A 23,013-nucleotide genomic window follows, 5' to 3' on the forward strand; every position below is an offset into this window, starting at 1 on the left:
TGGGCAAGAGGGGCTCGCTGAAGATTGTTCAACCCACGGCTTTTAATGTGAACGCACCTCTGTGATTTCGTATAGCAGAGTATTTGAGTTTTGAGGCGAAGGCTATATGGATTATTCTTCGAAATGTTGTTGAATAACCTTCCTTATTTCGGAAACGAACAACTATTTCGCAAAGAACAGTAAGCCTCAAGCCTAACACATTCAAATATGCTGCAGCTTTTGAAAATATGTCGTTATGGAAATGGTGCAATCTGATTATCGAATCCAATGTCTTTCTCATTTCACACTTTTCTGAAATCTATTATTAAAATGCACTAAATAGAAATGCATTGTACACTAGAAAGTCTCTAGTACCCATGTAAACTGTAGCAAGTTGACATGTCCATTTCAACGCATCCCTAAAACCCATCTGATACTTCCCAATCGTGGAATCCAATCGATCCAATAAGGGACGCATGACCGGCACTGGTTGTTTGCTGTTCCATTTGGTAGTGCAAATACTGCATCAGCCACGTCGCACAAACCAAGACCTGGACTCCAAATGGAAGGTATCAAACCAACCTACATACCTGCCAGACACTGTTTCACGAGCGAAACCAAACACGCAAACCATGTGTGGGACAGAAAAGTCCAAAAGTCGCCGTAACCCTCAAAGATTGAAATCATTTGGGGTCAACGAGAACAGCTACATCAGACATCGGTACGATTACCGGTATTGCTGCGTAACGAACCGAACGTTTCTTCCTCAGCCTAAACCTCGGGGGCCCAGATAGCCGTAGCGGTAAACGCGCAGCTATTCAGCAAGGCCAAGCTGAGGGTCGTGGGTTCGAATCCCACCGGTCGAGGATCTTTTCGGGTTGGAAATTTTCTCGACTTCCAGGGGCATAGAGTACCTGCCACACGATATACGCATGCAAAAATGGTCATTGGCACAGTAAGCTCTCAGTTAATAACTGTGGAAGTGCTCATAAGAACACTAAGCTGAGAAGCAGGCTCTGTCCCAGTGGGGACGTTAATGCCAGAAAGAAGAAGAAGAAACCTCGTAGGCAGGGGTTAAACAGTGAACACGGGAAATAAAGGTGTTTGCCGAAGGAGGGTGCTAGAAAATCTCGATCAAATAATTTAAGGTTTATTGGTCTGTTGGACTGGGCGGTGAATGCGGCAGGGTGACTCCCAAAGGACATTACAATCAACCCCTGCTTGTTTTTTTTTCTTGTGAAAAAGGTGTAATGTATTCATGACTGCATTCGATTGTTTTAAATAAATATTAATAAATTTATTGTTGTTTGCAGTGGGGGAGCCGTGCAGGCATGTGAAAATAACCGTGACGACGTTCGGACACGTGGCTGAGTCAATCAATGGACTGGTGGCGGCTGCAGTCCTTTTTGCTGAGAATGAGTAACTTTCTTACAGATGTGGAAAATGCTTTATCACGAAGTCAGTTCATGAGATAGATTTGAAAATTATATACTTTATAATAGTTCTAATAGTTCATTTTTCAACAAGCTTTAAGATGATTGCAAATTTTGATAATTTGAAAAATCAACTTGTAAAAATCGGAAACTAGGGAAAGTAAAAATTGTTTCTATAGTTATCTGATTTCGATACCATTTAACGAATTAGTGCCTGACTGATTACCAGAAAATATATAATTTCGTTTACTCGCATTATCAAAGACACCCCGTTTTACTGTATTTATAAAAGAAATATTAAAGCAATCTCTGATGAAAATTCTTTAAAAATTCCTGCTGAGCTCCTTTAAAGATTTATGGAAGGGCTCGGAGGAACGTAATGAGAAATCTCTAGTCCAATTTGAATCTATGACTAAAGCTCGAAAGACAAAAGGTCGAAAACAGAAAGTCGAAAGGAAAAAGGTCGAAGAACAAAAAAGAAGGAACAAAAGGTCGAAAATATATATCCATAGAAGGAATAATTTCCCACCAAGCAAATCATTTCGACCTTTTGTCTATCGACCTTTTGTCTTTCGACCTTTTGTCTTTCGACCTTTTGTCCATTAACCACCTAAGCAATAGGTTTTTCAAAGTAAAATCATACGTACACTTGAATGTTATAATTGAACTCTAAATTTCTTCTCAAGAAGACATAATACATAGACCTTTCCATCCTTCCGTCGTTCAAACGATTAAGTCCCACTTCCTGAGATTGACAACCAGAAAGCGAACTTCGCTATCATTCCTTTGATCACACGCGTTCCACACAACTGAACGCTAATGATGAATCATAATCCACTCTCCGTTGATCCCGGCCTTCCTCGTGGAACGTTGTCATCGTGGTTGCCCTCCAGGAATAAGATTGCTTCTAAATTGTCCCAAAAAAGGTCCTCTCTCGATGGGTGGGAGGAGGTCGAAGCGTGAAAAAACCAGCTGGCATACATTCATACACAATCATCCCTACATCTATTTTGAAAGGGGGTGTTATTATTGATGATGTTATGATAATTAGCCCTTTGTGTATTGTCGTGCCATTACTGTCGCTATTAATTTTTGCCTCCAGCAGGGGTGGTTCCCTGTCGTAAAACGGCAAGTTTAGCTGCTTGTTGAGCGGAGAGATTTATGGTTGTCAACCACTTGTTCCGTCGCTAAATCCTACACTGATTCTTCATTCGTGATTTTTTTTTCTTTCTTTGGTTCGGTTACTTTCAGGTTCAGGTCAAATCCAGCTGTGGCAGTTTCTGTTGGAGCTATTGAGCGACTCGGCCAACGCTGCCTGTATCACGTGGGAAGGAACCAACGGCGAGTTTAAGCTAACCGATCCGGACGAAGTGGCGAGGCGTTGGGGCGAGCGAAAATCCAAACCGAACATGAACTACGACAAGCTGAGTAGAGCGTTGAGGTATGTACTCTAAATTGATCCTTTAACCCTGGAAATATGGCATGAAAAAATATACTCAAAACGACTTGAGCTTTTACAATTTTTAAGGAAATTGCGCAAAAACAATTTAAAACCAATCCAAATCCAATCCAAACCCAATCCCAATCCAATCCAAATCCAATCCAAATCCAATCCAAATCCAATCCAAATCCAATCCAAAACCAATCCAAATCCAATCCAAATCCAATCCAAATCCAATCCAAATCCAATCCAAATCCAATCCAAATCCAATCCAAATCCCAATCCAAATCCAATCCAAATCCCAATCCAAATCCAATCCAAATCCAATCCAAATCCCAATCCAAATCCCAATCCAAATCCAATCCAAATCCAATCCAAATCCAATCCAAATCCAATCCAAATCCAATCCAAAATCCAATCCAAAATCCAAATCCAAATCCAATCCAAATCCCAATCCAAAATCCAATCCAAATCCAATCCAAATCCAATCCAAATCCCAATCCAAATCCAATCCCAAATCCAATCCAAATCCAATCCCAAATCCAATCCAAATCCAATCCAAATCCAATCCAAATCCAATCCAAATCCAATCCAAATCCAATCCAAATCCAATCCAAATCCAATCCAAATCCATCCAAATCCAATCCAAATCCAATCCCAAATCCAATCCAAATCCAATCCAAATCCAATCCAAATCCCAAATCCAATCCAAATCCAAATCCAAAAATCCAATCCAAATCCAATCCAAATCCAATCCAAATCCAACAAATCAAAATCCAATCCAAAATCCAATCCAAATCCAATCCAAAAATCCAAAAATCCAAATCCAATCCAAATCCAAAATCCAATCCAAATCCAATCCAAATCCAATCAAATCCAATCCAAATCCAATCCAAATCCAATCCAAATCCAATCCAAAACCTCCAATCCAAATCCAATCCAAATCCAATCCAAATCCAATCCAAATCCCAAATCCAATCCAAATCCAATCCAAATCCCAATCTCCAAATCCAATCCAAATCCAATCCAAATCCTCCAATCCAATAAATCCCAATCCAAATAAATCCAATCCAAATCCTCCAATCCAAATCCAATCCAAATCCAATCCAAATTCCCAATCCAAATCCTCCAAATCCAATCCAAATCCAATCCAAATCCAATCCAAATCCAATCCCAAATCCAATCCAAATCCAATCCAAATCCAATCCAAATCCAATCCCAAAAATCCAATCCAAAAATCCAAATCAAATCCAATCCAAATCCAATCCAAAACCAATCCAAATCCAACCAATCCAACCAATCCAATCCAAATCCAATCGCAATCCAATCCAAATCCAATCCAATCCAATCCAATCCAATCCAAATCCAATCCAAATCCAATCCAAATCCAATCCCAAAATCCAATCCAAAAGTCCCACCATTCCCATCCAAACCAACCAAATCCAATCGGCAAATCCATCCAATCCATCCAAATCCAATCCAAACCAACCAATCCACCAATCCAAATCCCCAATCCCCAATCCCAAGTCCAAATCCAATCCAAATCCAATCCAAAATCCCAGATGCCAAATCCATCCCACCAATCCAATCCAAAAATCCAATCAATCAACCAAATCCCAATCCAAAATCCCAATCCAAATCCAATCCAAATCCAAATCCAAATCCAATCCAAATCCAATCCAAATCCAATCCAAATCCAATCCCAAATCCAATCCGCAAAATCCAATCCAAATCCATCCAAATCCAATCCAAATCCAATCCAAATCCAAAGAATCCAATCCAATCCAATCCCCATCCAAATCCAATCCAATCCAATCCAATCCAATCCAAATCCAATCCAAATCCAATCCAAATCCAATCCAATCAATCCATCCCAATCCAACCAATCCGAATCCAATCCAATCCCAATCCAATCCAATTCCAAATCCAATCAAATCCAATCCAGAATCCCAATCCAAATCCAATCCAAATCCAATCCAAATCCAATCCAAATCCAATCCAAATCCAATCCAAATCCAATCCAAATCCAATCCAAATCCAATCCAAATCCAATCCAAAATCCAATCCAAATCCAATCCAAATCCAATCCAAATCCAATCCCCAAATCCAATCCAAATCCAATCCAAATCCAATCCAAATCCAATCCAAATCCAATCCAAATCCAATCCAAATCCAATCCAAAATCCAATCCAATCCAATCCAAATCCAATCCAAATCCAATCCAAATCCAATCCAAAATCCAATCCAAATTCCAATCCAAATCCAATCCAAATCCAATCCAAATCCAATCCAAATCCAATCCAAATCCAATCCAAATCCAATCCAAATCCAAATCCAATCCAATCCAATCCAAATCCAATCCAAATCCAATCCAAATCCAATCCAAATCCAATCCAATCCAATCCAAATCCAATCCAAATTCATCCAAATCCAATCCAAATCCAATCCAAATCCAATCCAAATCCAATCCAAATCCAATCCAAATCCAATCCAAATCCAATCCAAATCCAATCCAAATCCAATCCAAATCCAATCCAAATCCAATCCAAATCCAATCCAAATCCAATCCAAATCCAATCCAAATCCAATCCAAATCCAATCCAAATCCAATCCAAATCCAATCCAAATCCAATCCAAATCCAATCCAAATCCAATCCAAATCCAATCCAATCCAATCCAAATCCAATCCAAATCCAATCCAAATCCAATCCAAATCCAATCCAAATCCAATCCAAATCCAATCCAAATCCAATCCAAATCCAATCCAAATCCAATCCAAATCCAATCCAAATCCAATCCAAATCCAATCCAAATCCAATCCAAATCCAATCCAAATCCAATCCAAATCCAATCCAAATCCAATCCAAATCCAATCCAAAATCCATCCAAATCCAATCCAAATCCAATCCAAATCCAATCCAAATCCAATCCAAATCCAATCCAAATCCAATCCAAATCCAATCCAAATCCAATCTCGGGAATCTTAAAAAATGTATCTCAACATTCAAAAGTAAATAATAAAAAAAGCTTTCCAATTTTCGAAAATCTTCGTTCGGAATATAGTTATAGAAAAAGGAACACACAAGTGAATATTGTGTTTGTTTTCCGGTTTTGGAATTCATAAAGTAGATAGAATCTTCATCAGTACTATTAATTATAACGAAACTTCAAATCGTTTTCTCAGCTCTGCACTTTTTGACAGTCCCTTAACTCATTCGATACTGTTTCGAAACAATTGACCTACATAATTCACTGGGCATGCCGTTTCATGTCATTTTTATTGCAATTTTCACTCAATTTATTCCATTCATCTCGAATTAGCCGTAACGAACGAGACTTGCCTCTATGGCTGTCCCCTTCGATCTGTTTCTTTATTTGCCCACAAAATCCAATCCCCAGCACCCTCTTAAAGATGGAATATCCACGCAGAAAAGACACGCAGTATCATCTGTAATGGACTTCGTCCAGAGCATCGGGACAAAAGAAAACATCACAGGTAAATCAAATTGTCTTTAACGATCACCGCCCACCACTACCTATTTGCCAGCCTCAATCGTTTGACTAGGGCGAGGGCCTTTTCCATCAAAACATGTGCCAAATTTGCCTTGCCAGAAGGATGCCCGCTGTGTGGTCGCAGTAAAAGTGGGGATATTTGCTACTCCTCGCCAATCTGTGCCATGCTGTGATTCACTTTTCGTTTTTGGGTGATCCACTGTGGGCTCTGTTTCATGGTTCGAGTAATGGGATTTTTATTCGGTAATAATCAGAAGAACAGACAATTATCGTCCTTGATTGTCGATAAGAAATTGGATTATTAGCTGAGGAACTATTTGGATTGTGATAGGAGGCGGAACAATGTTTACTACATAGATAAAAATTGTAGTACAAATTAGAATGTACAAATCCATGCCTTCATATTCTGTTTCCGCTGTTAAAAATTTGAACTAAGACACATGTAGAACACATGCTGATCATTCTAGTTTTTGTTTTCGCTATGGAACGCACCATGCATATCAGCACCTAAATCGAGGGAACCAATTACCTATCGATATTCAGAACGTTCAGTTCCACAGTTTTTGCGTTCACATTTCAAAATGTTGGAAAAATCCAGAATAGTTGCTCACATGTGTGAGCACATTGAAAAGCTGACGCCCTGTATTGAGAGGTAATTTCCCGCAGTGAGAGCTCCTTCTTTGTGTACTACCCGCCATCGATGCAAAACGCTGCGCTGATGATAGTGAAGGTGCGGTAAAATGGACAACCAACGTTCTCTAAAACACGTTTTAATACTCTGACCAATTCCAATGGAACGAAAAAAATATCTATCCACCTATAATATGCTTGAGCTTCAGTATCAGGATAAATCTGACTTTTATGTACAAGTTTCTTGAAATTAAAAAAAAAATTCTCACGAACACACTCAACACAGGTGAAACCTCGTTATATGGGCTGATTCAATTTACGATCTCCGATCTAGTTCGTAATTTGAGTTTCCAAATGTATTCAATCTTTCGGATTGCTATTTGTTCTCTTGCATTGGTCCGGTATAAGTAAGGTTAAAAAAAAATCTCATCGAATGGCGCAAAAGACAGCACACGTGACGTGCATGCGAAACATTCGACAGAAGACGCCAATATCGCACATCGCTGCAATCGCTCTGATAACAGCCGTGGCTGTAGAAATTCTATTTTTCGATTTGCCGGCCGTCGATTGGTGGCGGATAACTCACCTTGGTGCATGACAGTCCCTGAGAATCGTACCGAAAAATAAAGTCCTCCACCTATCCGTATGTCTATCTAGGGGTTGTGAATGCGCGATGAAATCGATGAACGTTTGGAAAACAACATTGATGGCACGGGGAGCTTTCTCGTCATTCCCCCAACTGTCTCCATCTGGTCTATGTGCAGGCTTAAACCATTTTGAGAATCCATTTCAGAAACGTCCGACGTCATTTGGAGTATTGAAATTACATGCATTTAACGTCTAGGCTTGGAATATTTTTGGAATCGTTTTCTGGGATTCCGATTCGTTTCTCGATTGCTCATGTGCCGTCAGAAAAAAGAAACGTGATTTGACGTGTATCGACGAAGCAACGTTGCCATGAAGTTGGCATTAAGTTTTGGAATGATGTTATCATCTAACGCTAGCAGTGCAACATTGTTGCAAGGAAAGGCTCCGTTTTGATGTTGTTTCTCTGTAAATGTATGTTTTATTTATTTATTCACCGAATTTCTCTTTTTTTTTTTTTTTTTTTTTAAATCTTTATTTGAGTGTATTTTAACGCACGAGGGCTAGTTCTACACTTACCGAATTTCTCTGAAGAAGGGTTAAATGATCAAATACTCAGATACACAAATAATAAAGCTTCACTTTCAATGACAGAAAAGAAAAGCGTAAAAATCGGTCTAGACTCATCATCCTGACCAACCTGAGTGTTCACAACTCCTATGATGATTTAACCGTCATGGTTTGGATAGTTGTACTCGCATTCGAGCTGCGTATAAAATGGATCCTTACCATCAATAATGCTATCGGAGTGCGAACAATGCACGTTATGCTAATGTTGAAGAATCACCATCGATCCCGATCTTCTTGATGGCCACCACTCGATCACGCACCTTGGTGATGAATTTATTGTCTGCCGTTGTAGTTGCTGAACGAGAATAAAAGGAACTTACGATATGAGCAGAAACAGCGGGAAAAGAATAAAAGACCCGGAAGAATCAGCGGCCGTAGCTCAAGAGGCACCGTACTTACTTTACCTGTCAGGGTAAAGTCTGGGTTTTTGTTTATTTTTTTAAAGAATTTTCGCACTTCTAGCAAAGCTAGAAACTTCCACCTAACCTTATTATGCGACACGAATGCCCTGACGAGGGTAAAGTGTCGTTAATAAATAATAATAATAATAACCTAACCCGGCTACCTGAGGAGAACATGGGGTTTAGGTTCTGTGGTTCTCACTTAACGGTTCATTACAGTCTATTATTCAACAGTCTACTTGAGGATCCACGTCTCAGTACCACGCCACTTTTCTTTGGCTTGGACTACAAGCCCGATGTCCCTCTGGAACTACCTCATGGCATCAGGAGGTAGAGGGCTTGTTGATGCCTCTACGCCTTTTCGTCACCCTCTTGCTCCATTCGATCAGGCTGCAAATTGTCCTCTTCAACGTCACTCACATTTCGGGGCTGACCACACGCCTGGTCCATGTGAGACTTTTTTCGATGGATGCTACTGTGTTTCGTTGGTGCGTTTGACTTCATTTTTCTGCTCTTTCATGCTCTACGGGCGGACCGGTTGGATGCCGAGGTCGGTCTTGTGATTCCGGATAAAGGGTTACTTCCGGTTCGCGAACGCCCCGACAACCCAAAGCTGGCGGTTCGTCGTGATCGATACTACTCAGCATAGTTCTGGACTGTGAAGCTAGCCTACACCGATGTACTCTCCACGGAAGAATATCTCCCGAAACCGGTAACGTTACGCGTTTTTTATTCTCCGTTGTTGGCCGATAGAGTGTCGAAGTCGACCCAGAGATTCCGGTTTGGAGGATGGCTTCGGACGGTGGATCTATCCTACCCCGACGAAGATTTCCCCGGCGGCGGAAGGTGTTCCGAACCGTTGCTATCTAGGCAGATGTCGAGGTCAATCCTGCGATTCCGGTGGAGGGAAACTTCCGGTTCACAGGCGTCCCGACGACCATTTGCCGGTGCTGTTTCGCGACCTACTCAGCTAGTCCCCGGCGGAGGATCTAGCCTACTCCGACTCGATGGTGGTCGGCCAAGTGTCAGGGTCGGTTCTGCAATTCCGGTTTGGAGGGTACCTACCGGTTCACAGGCGCATCGGACGACTTATTATTAATAATACGTAACGCTAGTTCGTCAAGCGCTGCTCTCTGCGTTTCGTTTCGCGTGCGGCTCTGCTCGCCAGGTGCGCTGTAAGCTAGACATTATTATTTTATCCCGATTCCGCTTGATCTGTAGTGCCGCGCCCAGGCTGACGCATCGTATCTTAGTAGCGTTGTTGATAGAACAGCCAGAAGACGCCTCTTATGTTACTGCTTCTAGGGGCCACCTATGTCGGACATAAGTCTTGTGAGTGCATTGCTCGTCTTCGCCGCATTCTCGCATGCATAATCGACGTGACTGTTGAAGTTCAGCCGATCGTCTAGCATTACGTCAAGGTGTTTCAGCTTTTGCTGTGATGCTATGGCATGCCCGACAGGGATCTTACCGTGCACCGTGTTAGGACGACGTCATCGGCGAAACCGCCAATCTCGACCCCCTTCGGTAGCTCCAGCGATAGGATTCCGTCGTACATCGCATTACACAGCATTGGTCTCAGTATGGAACCTTGTGGGCGTCGGTTTCATACCTTAGTACACGGTTTTGGAAGTAGCTCTTCAAAATCTGGCACAAGTAGTCGGGAACCCGCACTTCTGTGCAGCGCTGTGGGCAATGTCCTCCCAGCTGGCGCTGTTGAACGCGTTCTTCACATCTTTCGTGACCACGACGCAGTAACGTGCTCCTGAGGAGACCTATATGATCCTGGCTAATGCCTGGGTGGCCTTTACTGTACCTAGACGACGTCTCCATTCGATTCGGTTCTATGGCGGATCTTATGTGCCTCCAGCTGTCTTCGAGCATGGCGGCGCCAAGCTGCTCTTCCGTTGGTAGGGCCACTTCCAACTGACGCGCGTGTTCTTGGGCTACGTCTGAGTCCCGAAGCCGCTCGATGTTGAGCCGTGACGTTCAGCTTCAACGCGAGTTGGTCACCGTTGAAAGTTTTGAAAGCATACATACAGCAACTAGGTAGTGGTCCGAATCTATATTCGTACTGGCGTATGTGCTAACATTGGTGATGTCAAAGAAGAATTTTCCGTCGATTAGAACGAGGTCGATTTGGTTCTCGGTTAGATTATCGGGTGATCTTCAGGTGACCTTATGGATATCTTTGCGGGGAGAAGAAGCTGCTTTGGACTACCATACCGATAACGCGTTGCCGCATCTTGCCCAACACTATGAAGCCAGTTCCTAGCTCATTTGCGGTGCTATATCTTAGTAAAGGAATTTCGCTCGATGTCCGCTTTTCCACACCTTCTGTCCAGTCCAACAAAGTTCCTGCAGTGCTACGATATCGAAGTTACGTGGATGTAGTTTTTCATAGACTTCATAGACAACCTGCGAAACCAAGTGACTTGCAGTTCCAATGTTCCAAGTTTTCAAATCGTAATCCTTATTTCGTCGCGTTGGTCTGTAGATTGTTTCGGGTCTCATTATCTTCTATGTTATTCGCATCATCTTGGATTTAGTTGTTCGCAATTCAGTATTTCTTGCTTTGCCCTTTTGGATAAAGGGGTCGTACACAAATTTTTGTCACGCTCCAAAGGGGGAGGAGGTCTGGCATAGCGTGACAAGCCTTACAATTTTTTAGAGGACTCATACAAAAAAGCGTGACAAGGGGGGGGGGGTGTACCACCCCAAAGAGCTGCAAAGAGACAACGAAGAGCTGTTTGGAAGTGCTCGTCTAACCTTCCACCAATAACCTAAATTTGGCTAAATCTCTAAGGCCTTTATTAGGTACTTTGCCTTTGAAGCTATAAGAAAAAATTTTCTCAAATTTGGTTTGATTCAACCCAAAATTGAGTTCATTCAACCCAAGCTTGAGAATGATGCATTCCCCAAATGTGGCTCATTGGGCCAAACTACCCCCATTGGGAAGGTGCAGCTCTCTCGGTTCTGAATGTTTCTTTCCGTGTACAATTGTAAGAATGAAAATAAGCAAACACAAATGTTTAAACTCTTCATCCCGCACGGACGCTCAGTTTGTGTGTGGGTAAAATCGTTTCTTTTTTGTAGCTGATCGTGGAAATGAAGAGATGATTGTTAAGGCCGCACGGGACGTCAATATAGTCACCCTATTCAATTGACTGAACAAATCTCAAGTATTGCTCCATATATCGATGTGAAAAATTGATCATGTAATTCTGTATAAGTAGTGCACAACCCATTTAATTTTCAGCTTTAACGGTTCACTAAAACTCGAGATTTGCTTCTGCAAAGTTTTGATGAGAATTGTTAGAGTGAGACAAAAGATAGGGAAAATAACACAGTCTCCCGTGTAACCTTAAATCAAGAGCAAGGAAAAAGCCTGCTACCAGCTAAGTACGCAACTCTTAGCTGGCGTTCTTTGTCATCGTTCGACCCGTAGAAGCGTGGAGTGGAAACTTGTGAGCGTCAACGGAAAAGTCAGGGAGATACCCAAGTACCGTAATCCGGGGCAAATTGATCACTGGGGCGCATTTGATCAGGTCGGTACCAAAAAACATTTCCTCCCAAGGTTGCTGAAGGATTCGTTGGCACCACAGACATTCAATGTGATGATTTTGAACTACAGTCATCCCTCCATGAGTCGATGTTCCATTACTCGATATCGACTCATGGAACCATACTAAAAACATAAAATCATGGGTTACTATGATGGTCCCCTCAAACAGCTTTCCAAAGAATAGCTGTTCCATGCCTCGATATTTCCATGAGTCGATGGTCCCTTCAATATCGACTCATGGAGGTTTGACTGTATTTCATTTCTTTTTAGGGTCAGTTTTGCATATTCAATATTCACACTTTTTGAAGGTGTAAGCAATACAGTTTGAAAATGTCGTGCTAAACAATCCACTGGTGCTATGCCTACATGACAACTTTGAGTGTTGAAAATATTGTGTAAGCTTAAGTATGAACTACTGAACTCATTTTTGATAATCATACAGCATAGCAAGTATAGTGTTTTGCTCATAAAACCGTTTATTCTCAAATAATGTGCTTATATCAAGGAAAATAAGCATACATTTAGACGTATTAGGCAGATTTTTCAAAGTTCAATTTTCTAGAAAAAAAAAATGTAAAATACTCGTGTTCCCGGAAAGACATTTCTCAGAATGACCCATTTCCCGGAATACCCCGTTTCCCCAGAAAGATATTCAAGATAATTGAAATAATCGACGTCAAAAAAGTTGGAGGGGCTGTGCGCAAGATACAGATTGGCTGGGTGAAAATGGTCTTGAAATAATTTTTATAAGGGACCAATTGTTTTGGGGCAATTGTACAGTTTCACGTACCATATTTCGATTAACAAAAATTGATTGATATTGATAGTGATAGTGATTGATTGTGATATTCATTATAACATGTATTACTCAAAACAACTTCATATGCAAACTCTTGGTGGCCCTGATGAACCGTCGTTTGAGATTGGCTTTGGACCACTTTTTTATAGTAAATTTATATCAGAATCATGAAAACAAGTGTGACAAGTTTCAAGAATACTTTGTAAATATCCATTAGATTGTCGCAGCTAAGAAATGGTCGGTGTATTAGAAAGACAAGACCAAGTGTTTTTTATGATTTTAGAAAAACGTACCCCAAGCATTCGATATGTCAAAATATTTGCATTATATGTTGTGATAATGTTGATATGATTATTCACTTATTTATTTGATGATACATCTATGTCAAAGTTGCATAGAAAAAATCAGAACTTATGGAGTTTCTTAACGCATCTTTTAGAACACCGAAATATCACCTGGTTCATTTTGTCTGACCACCGACCAAATAAAACAAGCCAAGATAGAATATTCGAGAAAATAATCACATATTTCCATGTAAGGCTCTCAGTTCACTCTTGGCTGAACAGAATCGAAGAAAATGGGTAGATATTCTGTTTTGAAAAGCAATTTTAGCGGATTATTCAGTAGCACATTAATGAGACATATTCCAGTGAATCATCTGAAAAAATATTTGTAGTTGTAATGATTCTATCCGTCATATTTTCTATTAGTAAGCGAGGCTAAGTGTTGGAATATTTTTTTACAAGATCGAGAATTTTTACAGGTAGGATTTTTTTTTTTTCAAACACTCCTATTGAAAGTTCAGTTTAGTCTGTTTATGTTTCATGTAGACAAATTTCTAGATCTCATATCCCTTCAAAAGTTTATAACTGTAGACTTACTTTTAAGACTAAATAATCTGAAGACATTCAAACCTCTACCATGGTACTATGTGCAGTCTGTGAGGAAACATTCGGCTGGTAGAGTTATTATTGTCCATACTGTCTATATAATTCATTAGATAATTGCCCTTCTTTCATACATATGCTGTTCTTTCAAGTTATGCCATAAGAACAAATAATAACGTTCAAAGTGATAAACAAATCGATCAACATGGATTCCAATTATAGCTTCTGTCATTTTCACTAGATAATCAGCCTTCTTTTAAACATTTGCCGTTCTTTCAAATTATACCGAAAGAAACAATGTTTTGACGAGAAGGCTGCTTAATTTAACACCATTACATGATTACACACAAATGATTTCACACACAAATTTCACATATTCACATGGCTTCATTCCGGGAAGTGGCATTTCCGGGAAATAGGTTTCCGGGAAATGGGTCATTCCGGGAAATGTCATAGAATCGATTGAGAGTTTGCTTCAGGTGCAACGAAGTTTTGATGGATTCCTCACAAAATCCGATCGGATTGTTTGCTTCGCTTCCAGGTTGCTCTGCACGATTTGGTGCGTTTCACACTGGTGATCTTCTTTCCCTAAATATTTGGCACACTTTTCCCCGACTCAGGTTGAAAAAATCATTTTTTTTATTTTACCCTTTCTCATCGATTATATCGGCTGCTTTATTTTTTACCGCAATAACAATATAGAAACCTCGATAACTTTTTTTGTTTGTGGAATTTTTTTTGCACCATTTTTACGCAAGCTCTCAAAAAACTCTTCTAGTCTTAGGAATCTGTGTCAACTGGATCCTGAGAATCATTGGTCACCTTGATCCTGAGACATTCCGAAATTCATAGGAGGGACCGACGCGTAGCCATAACCCACGTAAATATCTCAGGCTATATAATTTTTATCGTTTTGTGATAATCACTCTTCGAACAATACATTAATGGAAGTATGTTGTGAAAGTATGAAGTAATTAGATGCAGCCGTCTTTGAGTATGGCATCATGTGTCTGGTACCACGCTGGCCAAATAAAGAGCTTGAAAATTCAAACAACATCATATCGTAATTTTTATTATTCTCCTAGAATACTTAACGGTTTTTTATGATTTTTTTCAGAGTAGCTCCTTATCACCTAGCCACATTTTATTTATTTTTTTTTTGATAAATTGACGTAAAACAAAAATGGCCCTCAAAGACATTTTATATGGAGAAGTCGGTCCCCAAGGAACATCGAAATATCTTTTAAACAAGATCACCAATGACAGATATCGACATGGGATGCTTAAACTAATTTTTTTTGAGAACCTGTGAAAAAATGGTTAATATTTGATCGATTGGTTACCACCAGTGAGTAAATATTCAGCACAAGCGGTTGTCTAGTTCTATAGATTGGTGCTCTTGAAAATTTGTTCGATCAATTTATTCACTTTTTATCACAAAAATCTGATTTAGTATGGTTTGAATCAACACGAAACGTACACATCAACAGTCATCCGTGTTTCGAATTACGTCTGGAACACCTCCAACCAGCACCCCCAAAACACTTCGAGCTGAACAAGATAATTGCCAGCGGAATATGCAAAATCCATCAAACGACAGAGGACTATCACTCCACATTCGCATACGATTTGAAAAGGCTATATAGCAACTCTTTCAGTCCTCTGTCACTTTTGCCAGTTTGATGGTGTGGCAGTGCGATGTGTCATTGGCAGCCAATCCATGAATGGATGAATGCAAATGTGTACTTCTGTGTTCATAGCCCGAGGCAATAGAGACGCGAAATTGCCTGCTGTCCCCTCCACGGTTTGCTCGACGCTTTACCGAGAGCATTCGAATTGTCAACGATTTGGATATTTACGTTTCTCAAGTGGATGAATGCGTGCACATTGCTCACATTATGTGTGTTTACTGAGTGCTCTCTTCTGAAGACGGGTGTTGATTTGTTAAAGGAGATGTATTACTGTGAAAAATAAACATTTTTATGTAAAACAGTTTTTGTGTATTAAACATTAACATTATTAAGGACTGTTCGCCCAGACAACAAGAAGTCGCATGGAAGTTCACGTAATAACTCGTTTTATTCATACAAATTACTTCAAACCTGCAAAACCCGGTGGATGAAATCGTCAGATTTATAAGTTGCCTCACCTAAAACGCCATTTTCTGAGTTCATGTGTATATTTGTTTCGTACCGTGCACTCGTACTAGTAAGTCGATCAATCCGTAGCAGCTGGCAATTCTACATTTATTATCATAAGTTAAGTCACATAAGATCACAGATTAGTTTGGTAGAAAATGTATACACTCACATTGTATGATATTATTATCACATAATTCATGCACGTACCAGGCCTTTTCATGTATAAGAATTGAAATTTTGTAAAGCCTCGCATAACGCAAAAAGATTTTGATATACGTACGTTTGGTTGTCTGGGCATTTTATGAAGTAGGCATTCATCGTTAAGTAATATAGCCACCAAAGTAATTTAATTACACAAGAATAACAAACATGTTAGGAAAGCCTTCTTTTAATGTTTTCGAAATAATACATTTTCAAAATCGGTTTAAAATTTGGCAATCTTAGTGATGATGAAAACCGAATTTAGTATAAGAAAATATTTCCAATTAAATCTAGAACTGCCAACAAACTTCATAAAAAAGTTACGTAAATTGAATTTACGTTATATGATTTCGTAAATTGAGGTTTTAGTGTATTAAACTTTCTTCCAAAAATTATCAAAAGACATTACGTACAACTAAAATGTTGCATCTCATTAATTTCATTGTTGCCATTTTTTCAAAGAGTTTCGAAGGGGTTTCTAAAGCAAGAGCATACAAAAATCCTGAAAAATATTGTTTGCGGGATTCACTACAGATTAATGTAGTTCGTCATTTAAATTTCAGCCCATTCAGAGTACCAGAATTGGAAATAAAGACATCCCAAACTTGATCATTTTGTATGAAAAACCCGCATCAAGATACCTACTTTTGTCAATGACTTTACATGAAGATTTGGGTGGTGAAGAAGAAACAAAACAACACCTTAAACTTTCAAGATCACAAATCTTGAGATCCGCACATCCGTTCAAGCTGAAAAGTTGATCGAATAGTCATTCATCGACAGTGACCAATTTAAAAAGTTTTTAGCTTGAACCGATGTTTTACTCTCCATTTGTGTTCTTGAAGATTTGAGGTTCGACTTTGATTCCTCTTCACCTTAAAGCGTTTAAGGTGCATTTCCCCTTCCATACCGCCAACAAAAAATGTACTACACATCGAGGTTGCCTGAATGTCTCCCTTCATTCCTGTTGAAGCATGCGATGCCTGTCAAGATGTCACATAGCGTCACCGGTGACAATGAACCAGACGACGGTAACAAAACAGAATATCGGTAGAGTTATTCGCTTCACGGTCGCCAAATGTAGCAAAAGGACCGTCGGCCTTTTCATCACCGCATCCAGACTGCCATGTTCTTTTCGGTTGTGCCTTTAACCCTCTAATTTCCGAATTTTAATTTTCGGTCTGAATATCATTTTTCATCGTTTTCTTTCTGGATGCTGATTTTGATGATAATAAAAATTTAAATTTTTATGATACTTTTGAAAACATGATTTTTTTCTCTCTTAATCACATTTCACTTTCTGTGAAAAGCGTGTTTAAAAGTCATTTTAATGCCATCAGGCTCTTCTTCTGTGCAACCTATCACAGAAAAATGTAGAAAAATATAAAATGTAAATTGTAGATTATAAAAGTATTATAATTTTCAAACATATAACAAAAATAAAAAAATATTTCGCATTCCATAAAAAAACTTTTCTGATATGCGTAATCCAAGGTTTTATCCAAACATTCAATTATTTTCTATTTCCAAGCTACAAAAAAAGACACAAAATTCCCCGTCTAAAGCTAGAGTTGGGTACTACAGGGTTAAGTTCTTTTGTCCGTACGTGTCCTTCCTTTCCCTTTCCCTCCAGCTCGAAGCGGCAATAACAGACTTGCCTTTGTTTCCATCAAGCACGTGGATCTTGTGACGATTGGTTGACAGGACCACAACAACCAAATTTATGCCACAATAGGGTAGCACCACTGCCACGTTCTTCTCTCTCGACCGACCGTAGCGAAAGAGCGTGCCTGTGGTTCGTTACAATCGCCATTCAAAAACGAAGAAAATTAGCTCGATGTCGTGTAGCTTATCACGGCTGGAAAATCAGGACACTCGTAGATACAAACCGGCCAACCTCCCCCAGCACCGGGCGATTGTACCTGATTGAGACACTTTTCTTACGTCTATCCTCGCTTAATGCCATTCTCTGTTCTTTATTCCTTCTTCCACAGATATTACTACGATAAGAACATCATGACCAAGGTGCACGGCAAGCGTTACGCATACAAATTTGACTTCCAGGGGCTAGCCGCGGCTACGCAGCCCCAGACCGACCCGACCTACAAGTACCAAAGCGACCTGTTTATGTCGCCGTACCACCATGGGGCCAAGCTGAGTTCCTTCATGAGCCCACACCACAGCATGACGTCATCTTCCGGTGAGTAGCTGAAACATTATAGACCATAATAGATATCGCCTTCGAAATTTCATAATACATAGCATACAATTGAACCCTAGAAGGCCTGTTCTTGTTTATCTGGCTGATTCATTTGACGGACTATATATTTTATAAATTCATTGATCCTTCCTGAATAGTTTTTCTATTACAAATTAGTTCGTATTAGTTTAGAGATAAATTCTAGAAAAGGTTTTGTTCCCAGTGAAATTTCGTATGGTATAACAATGTGCGGTAAAAATCCTCTATTAGTACACTCCAACCTCTTTTTACGACGGTTCAATTTATGAATGATCGAATTCTTAAAAAGTAATCAAAATAAAGGGTATTCATGTTCAGCAAAATTATTCGGTGGATTATGGGATAATATGTGGTGGTCATTGTAATGCGGAATTCTGTCATCAGACGCCGCAGGTGGCATCGACATTTTGTTTTTCTGATATCTCAGGATCCTGACTACTTAGAAAGATGGCATCTTGTGCGAAGTTGATCAGTAGCTCAAGCGCTATCATTACAAACGCCATGAGATTCTAAATTATGCCACTAGGCAGCGCTAGTGAGTATGCAACTTTTGTTTTACGGTTATCTCAGGATCCTGACCACTTAGGAAGGTGACGTCTTCGGTAAAGTTGTTCAGTAGCTTAAGGAATATCATTATTCTAACTAAAAGATTCGATATGTGTCCACCAGGTGGTGCTAGTGAGAATGAAACATTCATTTTACGATGTGTCAGGGGCCAGACTATTTAGAAAAGTTGTGTCAACGGCAAAGTTGTACTATACCTCAAGGACTATCATTATGTTAACCAACTGACTTGAGACTTTGCAACCAAGCGACGCTGGTGAGCAGTGGAGCAGGAAATTGGTAGGACAGGTAGAACATGTTTTTTTTTATTTATATAAATTTCGCACTTCTAGCAAAGCTAGAAACTTTCACCTAATTCGGCTATCTGAGGAGCACATGGGGTTTAGGCTCTGTGGTTCTCACTTAACGGTCTATAACGGTCTATTACTCGACGGTCTACTGCGGATGCACGTCTCGAGTGCGGTAACAGAGGGGGAAAACAACTCTGTACCACGCCACTTTTCTTTGGCTTGGGCTACAAGTCCGATGTCCCCCTGGAACTACCTCATAGTATTACTTCAGGAGGCAGAGGGCTTTTTGATGCCTCTTCGCCTTTTCAACACCTCTTGCTCTATATGATCTGGCTGCAATTTTTCTCTTCAACATCACTCACATTTTGGGGCTTGATTTTGGAGCTGACGCCTGGGCCATGTGAGACTTTTTCGATGGATTCTACTGTGTTTTGTTGGTGCGATTGACTTCATTTTTCTGCTTGTCCTGCTCTACGGGCGGACCGGTTGGATGCCGAAGTCGGTCTAGTGATTCGGGTTTAGGGGTGACTTCCGGTTCGCAAGCTGTAGACTACCGACTACCCGAAGCCGACGGTTCTTAGGGATCGATACTACTCGGCTTAGTTCTAGACGGTGAAGCTAGCCTACTCCGATGAAGAGTACCTCGACGGAGGAATATCTCCCCGGTAACGTTACGCGTTGTTCATATTCCGTTGTTGGCCGGTAGAGTGCCGAAGTCGGCCCAGAGATTCCAGTTCACTGGCGCTCCGATGACTGAAGCCGGTGATACGCTCGCACTACTCAGAATAGCCTCCGACGGTGGATCTATCCTACTCCGACGAAGGTTTCCCCGGCGGTGAAAGATATTCCGAACCGATGATGCTATCCGGGCAGATGCCGAGGTCGATCCTGCGATTCCGGTGGAAGAAAACTTCCGGTTCACAGGCGACCCGACGATCATTAGCCGGTGCTGTTCCGCGATCTATCAGCTAGTCCCCAATGGTGCCTTAGCCTACTCCAAAGCTGGCCGAGCAGATTGCCGTGTCGGTCCTGCGATTCCGGTGGAGGGGAAACTCCGGTTCACAGGCGCCCCGATGATCATTTGCCGGTATGTTTCGCGATCTACTCAGCTAGTCCCCGGAGGAGGATCACGCCTACTCCGACTCGATGGGTGGTCGGCCAAGGTCAGGTCGGTTCTGGAATCGGTTTGACGGTGAGTTCCAGTTCACATGCGCCACGACGATTTATTACCGATACTACGTTATTCTCGTTCTAAGTCCGTCTATCCCGATGAGGATCAAGTAGCCTACTCTGATCGCGCCCAATGGTCTCCTCTCATCAACAGGGAGTTGGCTTCCGGTTCATCTCTCTGCTCGTTTCGCTACTCTTCTCGCCAGTTGCGCTGTAAGCACGACATTATTGCACTCCATGTTGGTCATCATGTTCCAAAGATTGGGATCGCTTATCATTCCGTGTACCAAAAGCAGCCGCCACTGTGTTTCGTTCTATGTTTAACCTTAGGCAGTTGAGGACAACATATTCTGCGTTTCTTCAATCTCCATATACTCAGGACAGAATAGTGAAGACGCATCGGTGCTTGAAGCAGCCGAACTGTGTCAGGTGGAAGTTCACTTTCTCCGCGATCCCTGTTCACCCAGTCGATAGATTCGAGATCCCATTATTGCTGCCACTTAACCAGCAAACGAATTCTCTTCGCTGATAGCAGTCGATGTCTTCGCGCCAGGATGATGCAGATCGGGATCATCCCAGCGATTACGCATGCCGCTTCTGGCTCCTTCTAGCTAACGAACTCCTCCTAGTCTTGAGCTCCTCCTGATCAGCTGCACCATCGTCCTCTTGACGGCAGTAACTAAGCCAGAACTTGTTCTTCAAGCATGGTAATTTTTGACGATGGGCTACTTATGTCGAATTTGTTTTTGAACCTAGGTTGGAACTGGCGAGATCCGTTCTGAATCACAATTCCAACCCCAAACCGATTCGAGACTGGTGGCAACATTTTTGGCCATTTTTTTGTCAAAAAATTTAGAGCATGCTCAAAATGACTGTTTAGCTTAGAATTGCAGTTCAGCTTAGATTCCAAAATCACTACTAAACTTGTTCATTCTAAGTGCATTTTGCTCTAAGTTTAAAAACTTTTTACCATGAATTTTGTGTCCGATAATTTACTAGTTTTCAGAAAATATATTAAAGACCTCCTACATACGATTATACCCCATTACCTTGAATGCCATTACCCTGATCTCAAAATCCTCGAACGACATTACCCCGAATTCTAAAATCACGGGGAAATGTCATCAATATCATCATGTCAAGATTATTGTAAATTCGGGGGAAATAGCATTCAAGTGATGGAATTCGGGGGTAATGGTACATTCGGGGTAATGGCTGGTTGGTTTGACTTTATTAACGAGATTTTTAGCCCTGGGCTAGTTCATCTCGGGACCAACGGCTTTACTTCCCTTCCGACGGAAGTCGTCACTATAACTTTTTACGTCATAAGTGACCTATGTCGGCGATGGGATTCGATCCCAGGTCCTCGGCGTGAGAGGCGAGTGTTCTAACCACTACACCAGGTCCGTCGCCCGGGGGTAATGGCATTTGGAGTGATGGCATTCGGGGTAATGGGGTAGAATCTGTTTGGAGCTGCTGAATTCATTGCTACTTTATAAATCTTCCAGCATGTCAAAATTCGAAGCGGTAGAACATCAAAGTTATCTATCTATTTTATTGATGTTTTTTGGTGAACAAATAAAACATTGATTTATCGTTTGCGTAACGTTCCGGCCTCGTGTCAAGTTTCTTTCTATCTGTCTGACATCTTTCCGTCTCCAGTGCCATAAGGTACAGAGTACACCACATTCTTCTGTTGTCCTGGTGGAATGAGATCCTTCAGCTTGGTAAAAATCTTGTTTTTCAGCTTGCAAATTGTGGAACGCATCGCTGACCAGGAAAGCAGGATCGTAGCGGAGACTTTCCATATCAAATTGGCGGGAGAAAGCAATACAGTCAACCTACAACGTGAGTATGGTTCGTTCAACACTAACTACAATGCGTTAGTGGTTAAACTACGACAAGTGACCAACAACGAAAGAAGACGAAGCGAGAATGATAGAGGACGTACACCACAACAGCAAAGTACCTCTCTGAATAGTTATACGTGATCTCCCAGCTGGATTGGAAGGAAGTAGTTTCAGCTGCGGTGATTGATATGTGAGTTGTGGTGAAAAAACAAAGAACGTTAACTGTTAGATTAATAAGTGTTTTTTGTAATAAAAATTGTTGGCGTCTGAAGATGGCCGAAATAGTGCAGTAGGCCGAAACGTTACGCAAACCAGTGTTTTATTTGTTCACCGAAAAACATCAATAAAATAAATAGATATCAATCAACGGTGATTAAACCCAAAAAAAAAGAACATCAAAGTTGTATAAAATTCTAGTTTCATTGACGTTTAAATAGAATTTAAACTCTGATTTATCATTATTTTTGGTAAAACAATCCACAGAGCATACAAAACTGGACATGAACTTCTATTAGTGGCATAGTTTTTATAAATCTATGTAATCCAATTTTTTGCAAATTTCCAGCCCTAATACAAAATAAGGTACCGCGGGGCAAGTGGGTAAACGGGGTAAGTGAAAACAATTGATATATTTTACTGAATATGTGAATTAACATTTTAAACTCATGCGTAAATCTTTGAGGCCATTGAGAACA

At 40.7% G+C, this 23,013-nt stretch overlaps 1 protein-coding gene across 1 annotated transcript; it reads left to right on the forward strand.

The window, feature by feature from the left end:
• Positions 1-2,638: 2,638 nt before the first annotated feature.
• Positions 2,639-22,623, forward strand: LOC110681304 (DNA-binding protein D-ETS-3-like; the record flags this gene model as incomplete). The annotated part of the gene is made up of 3 exons (XM_021857061.1): positions 2,639-2,853; positions 18,200-18,405; positions 22,216-22,623. Coding segments are annotated over 3 exons (468 nt in total), but the record flags the coding sequence as incomplete, so codon positions are not given.
• Between the last annotated feature and the right edge of the window lie 390 nt (positions 22,624-23,013).

Source organism: Aedes aegypti, unplaced genomic scaffold, assembly GCF_002204515.2.
Source record: "Aedes aegypti strain LVP_AGWG unplaced genomic scaffold, AaegL5.0 Primary Assembly AGWG_AaegL5_hic_scaff_693_PBJ_arrow, whole genome shotgun sequence".
Lineage (NCBI taxonomy): Eukaryota > Metazoa > Arthropoda > Insecta > Diptera > Culicidae > Aedes > Aedes aegypti.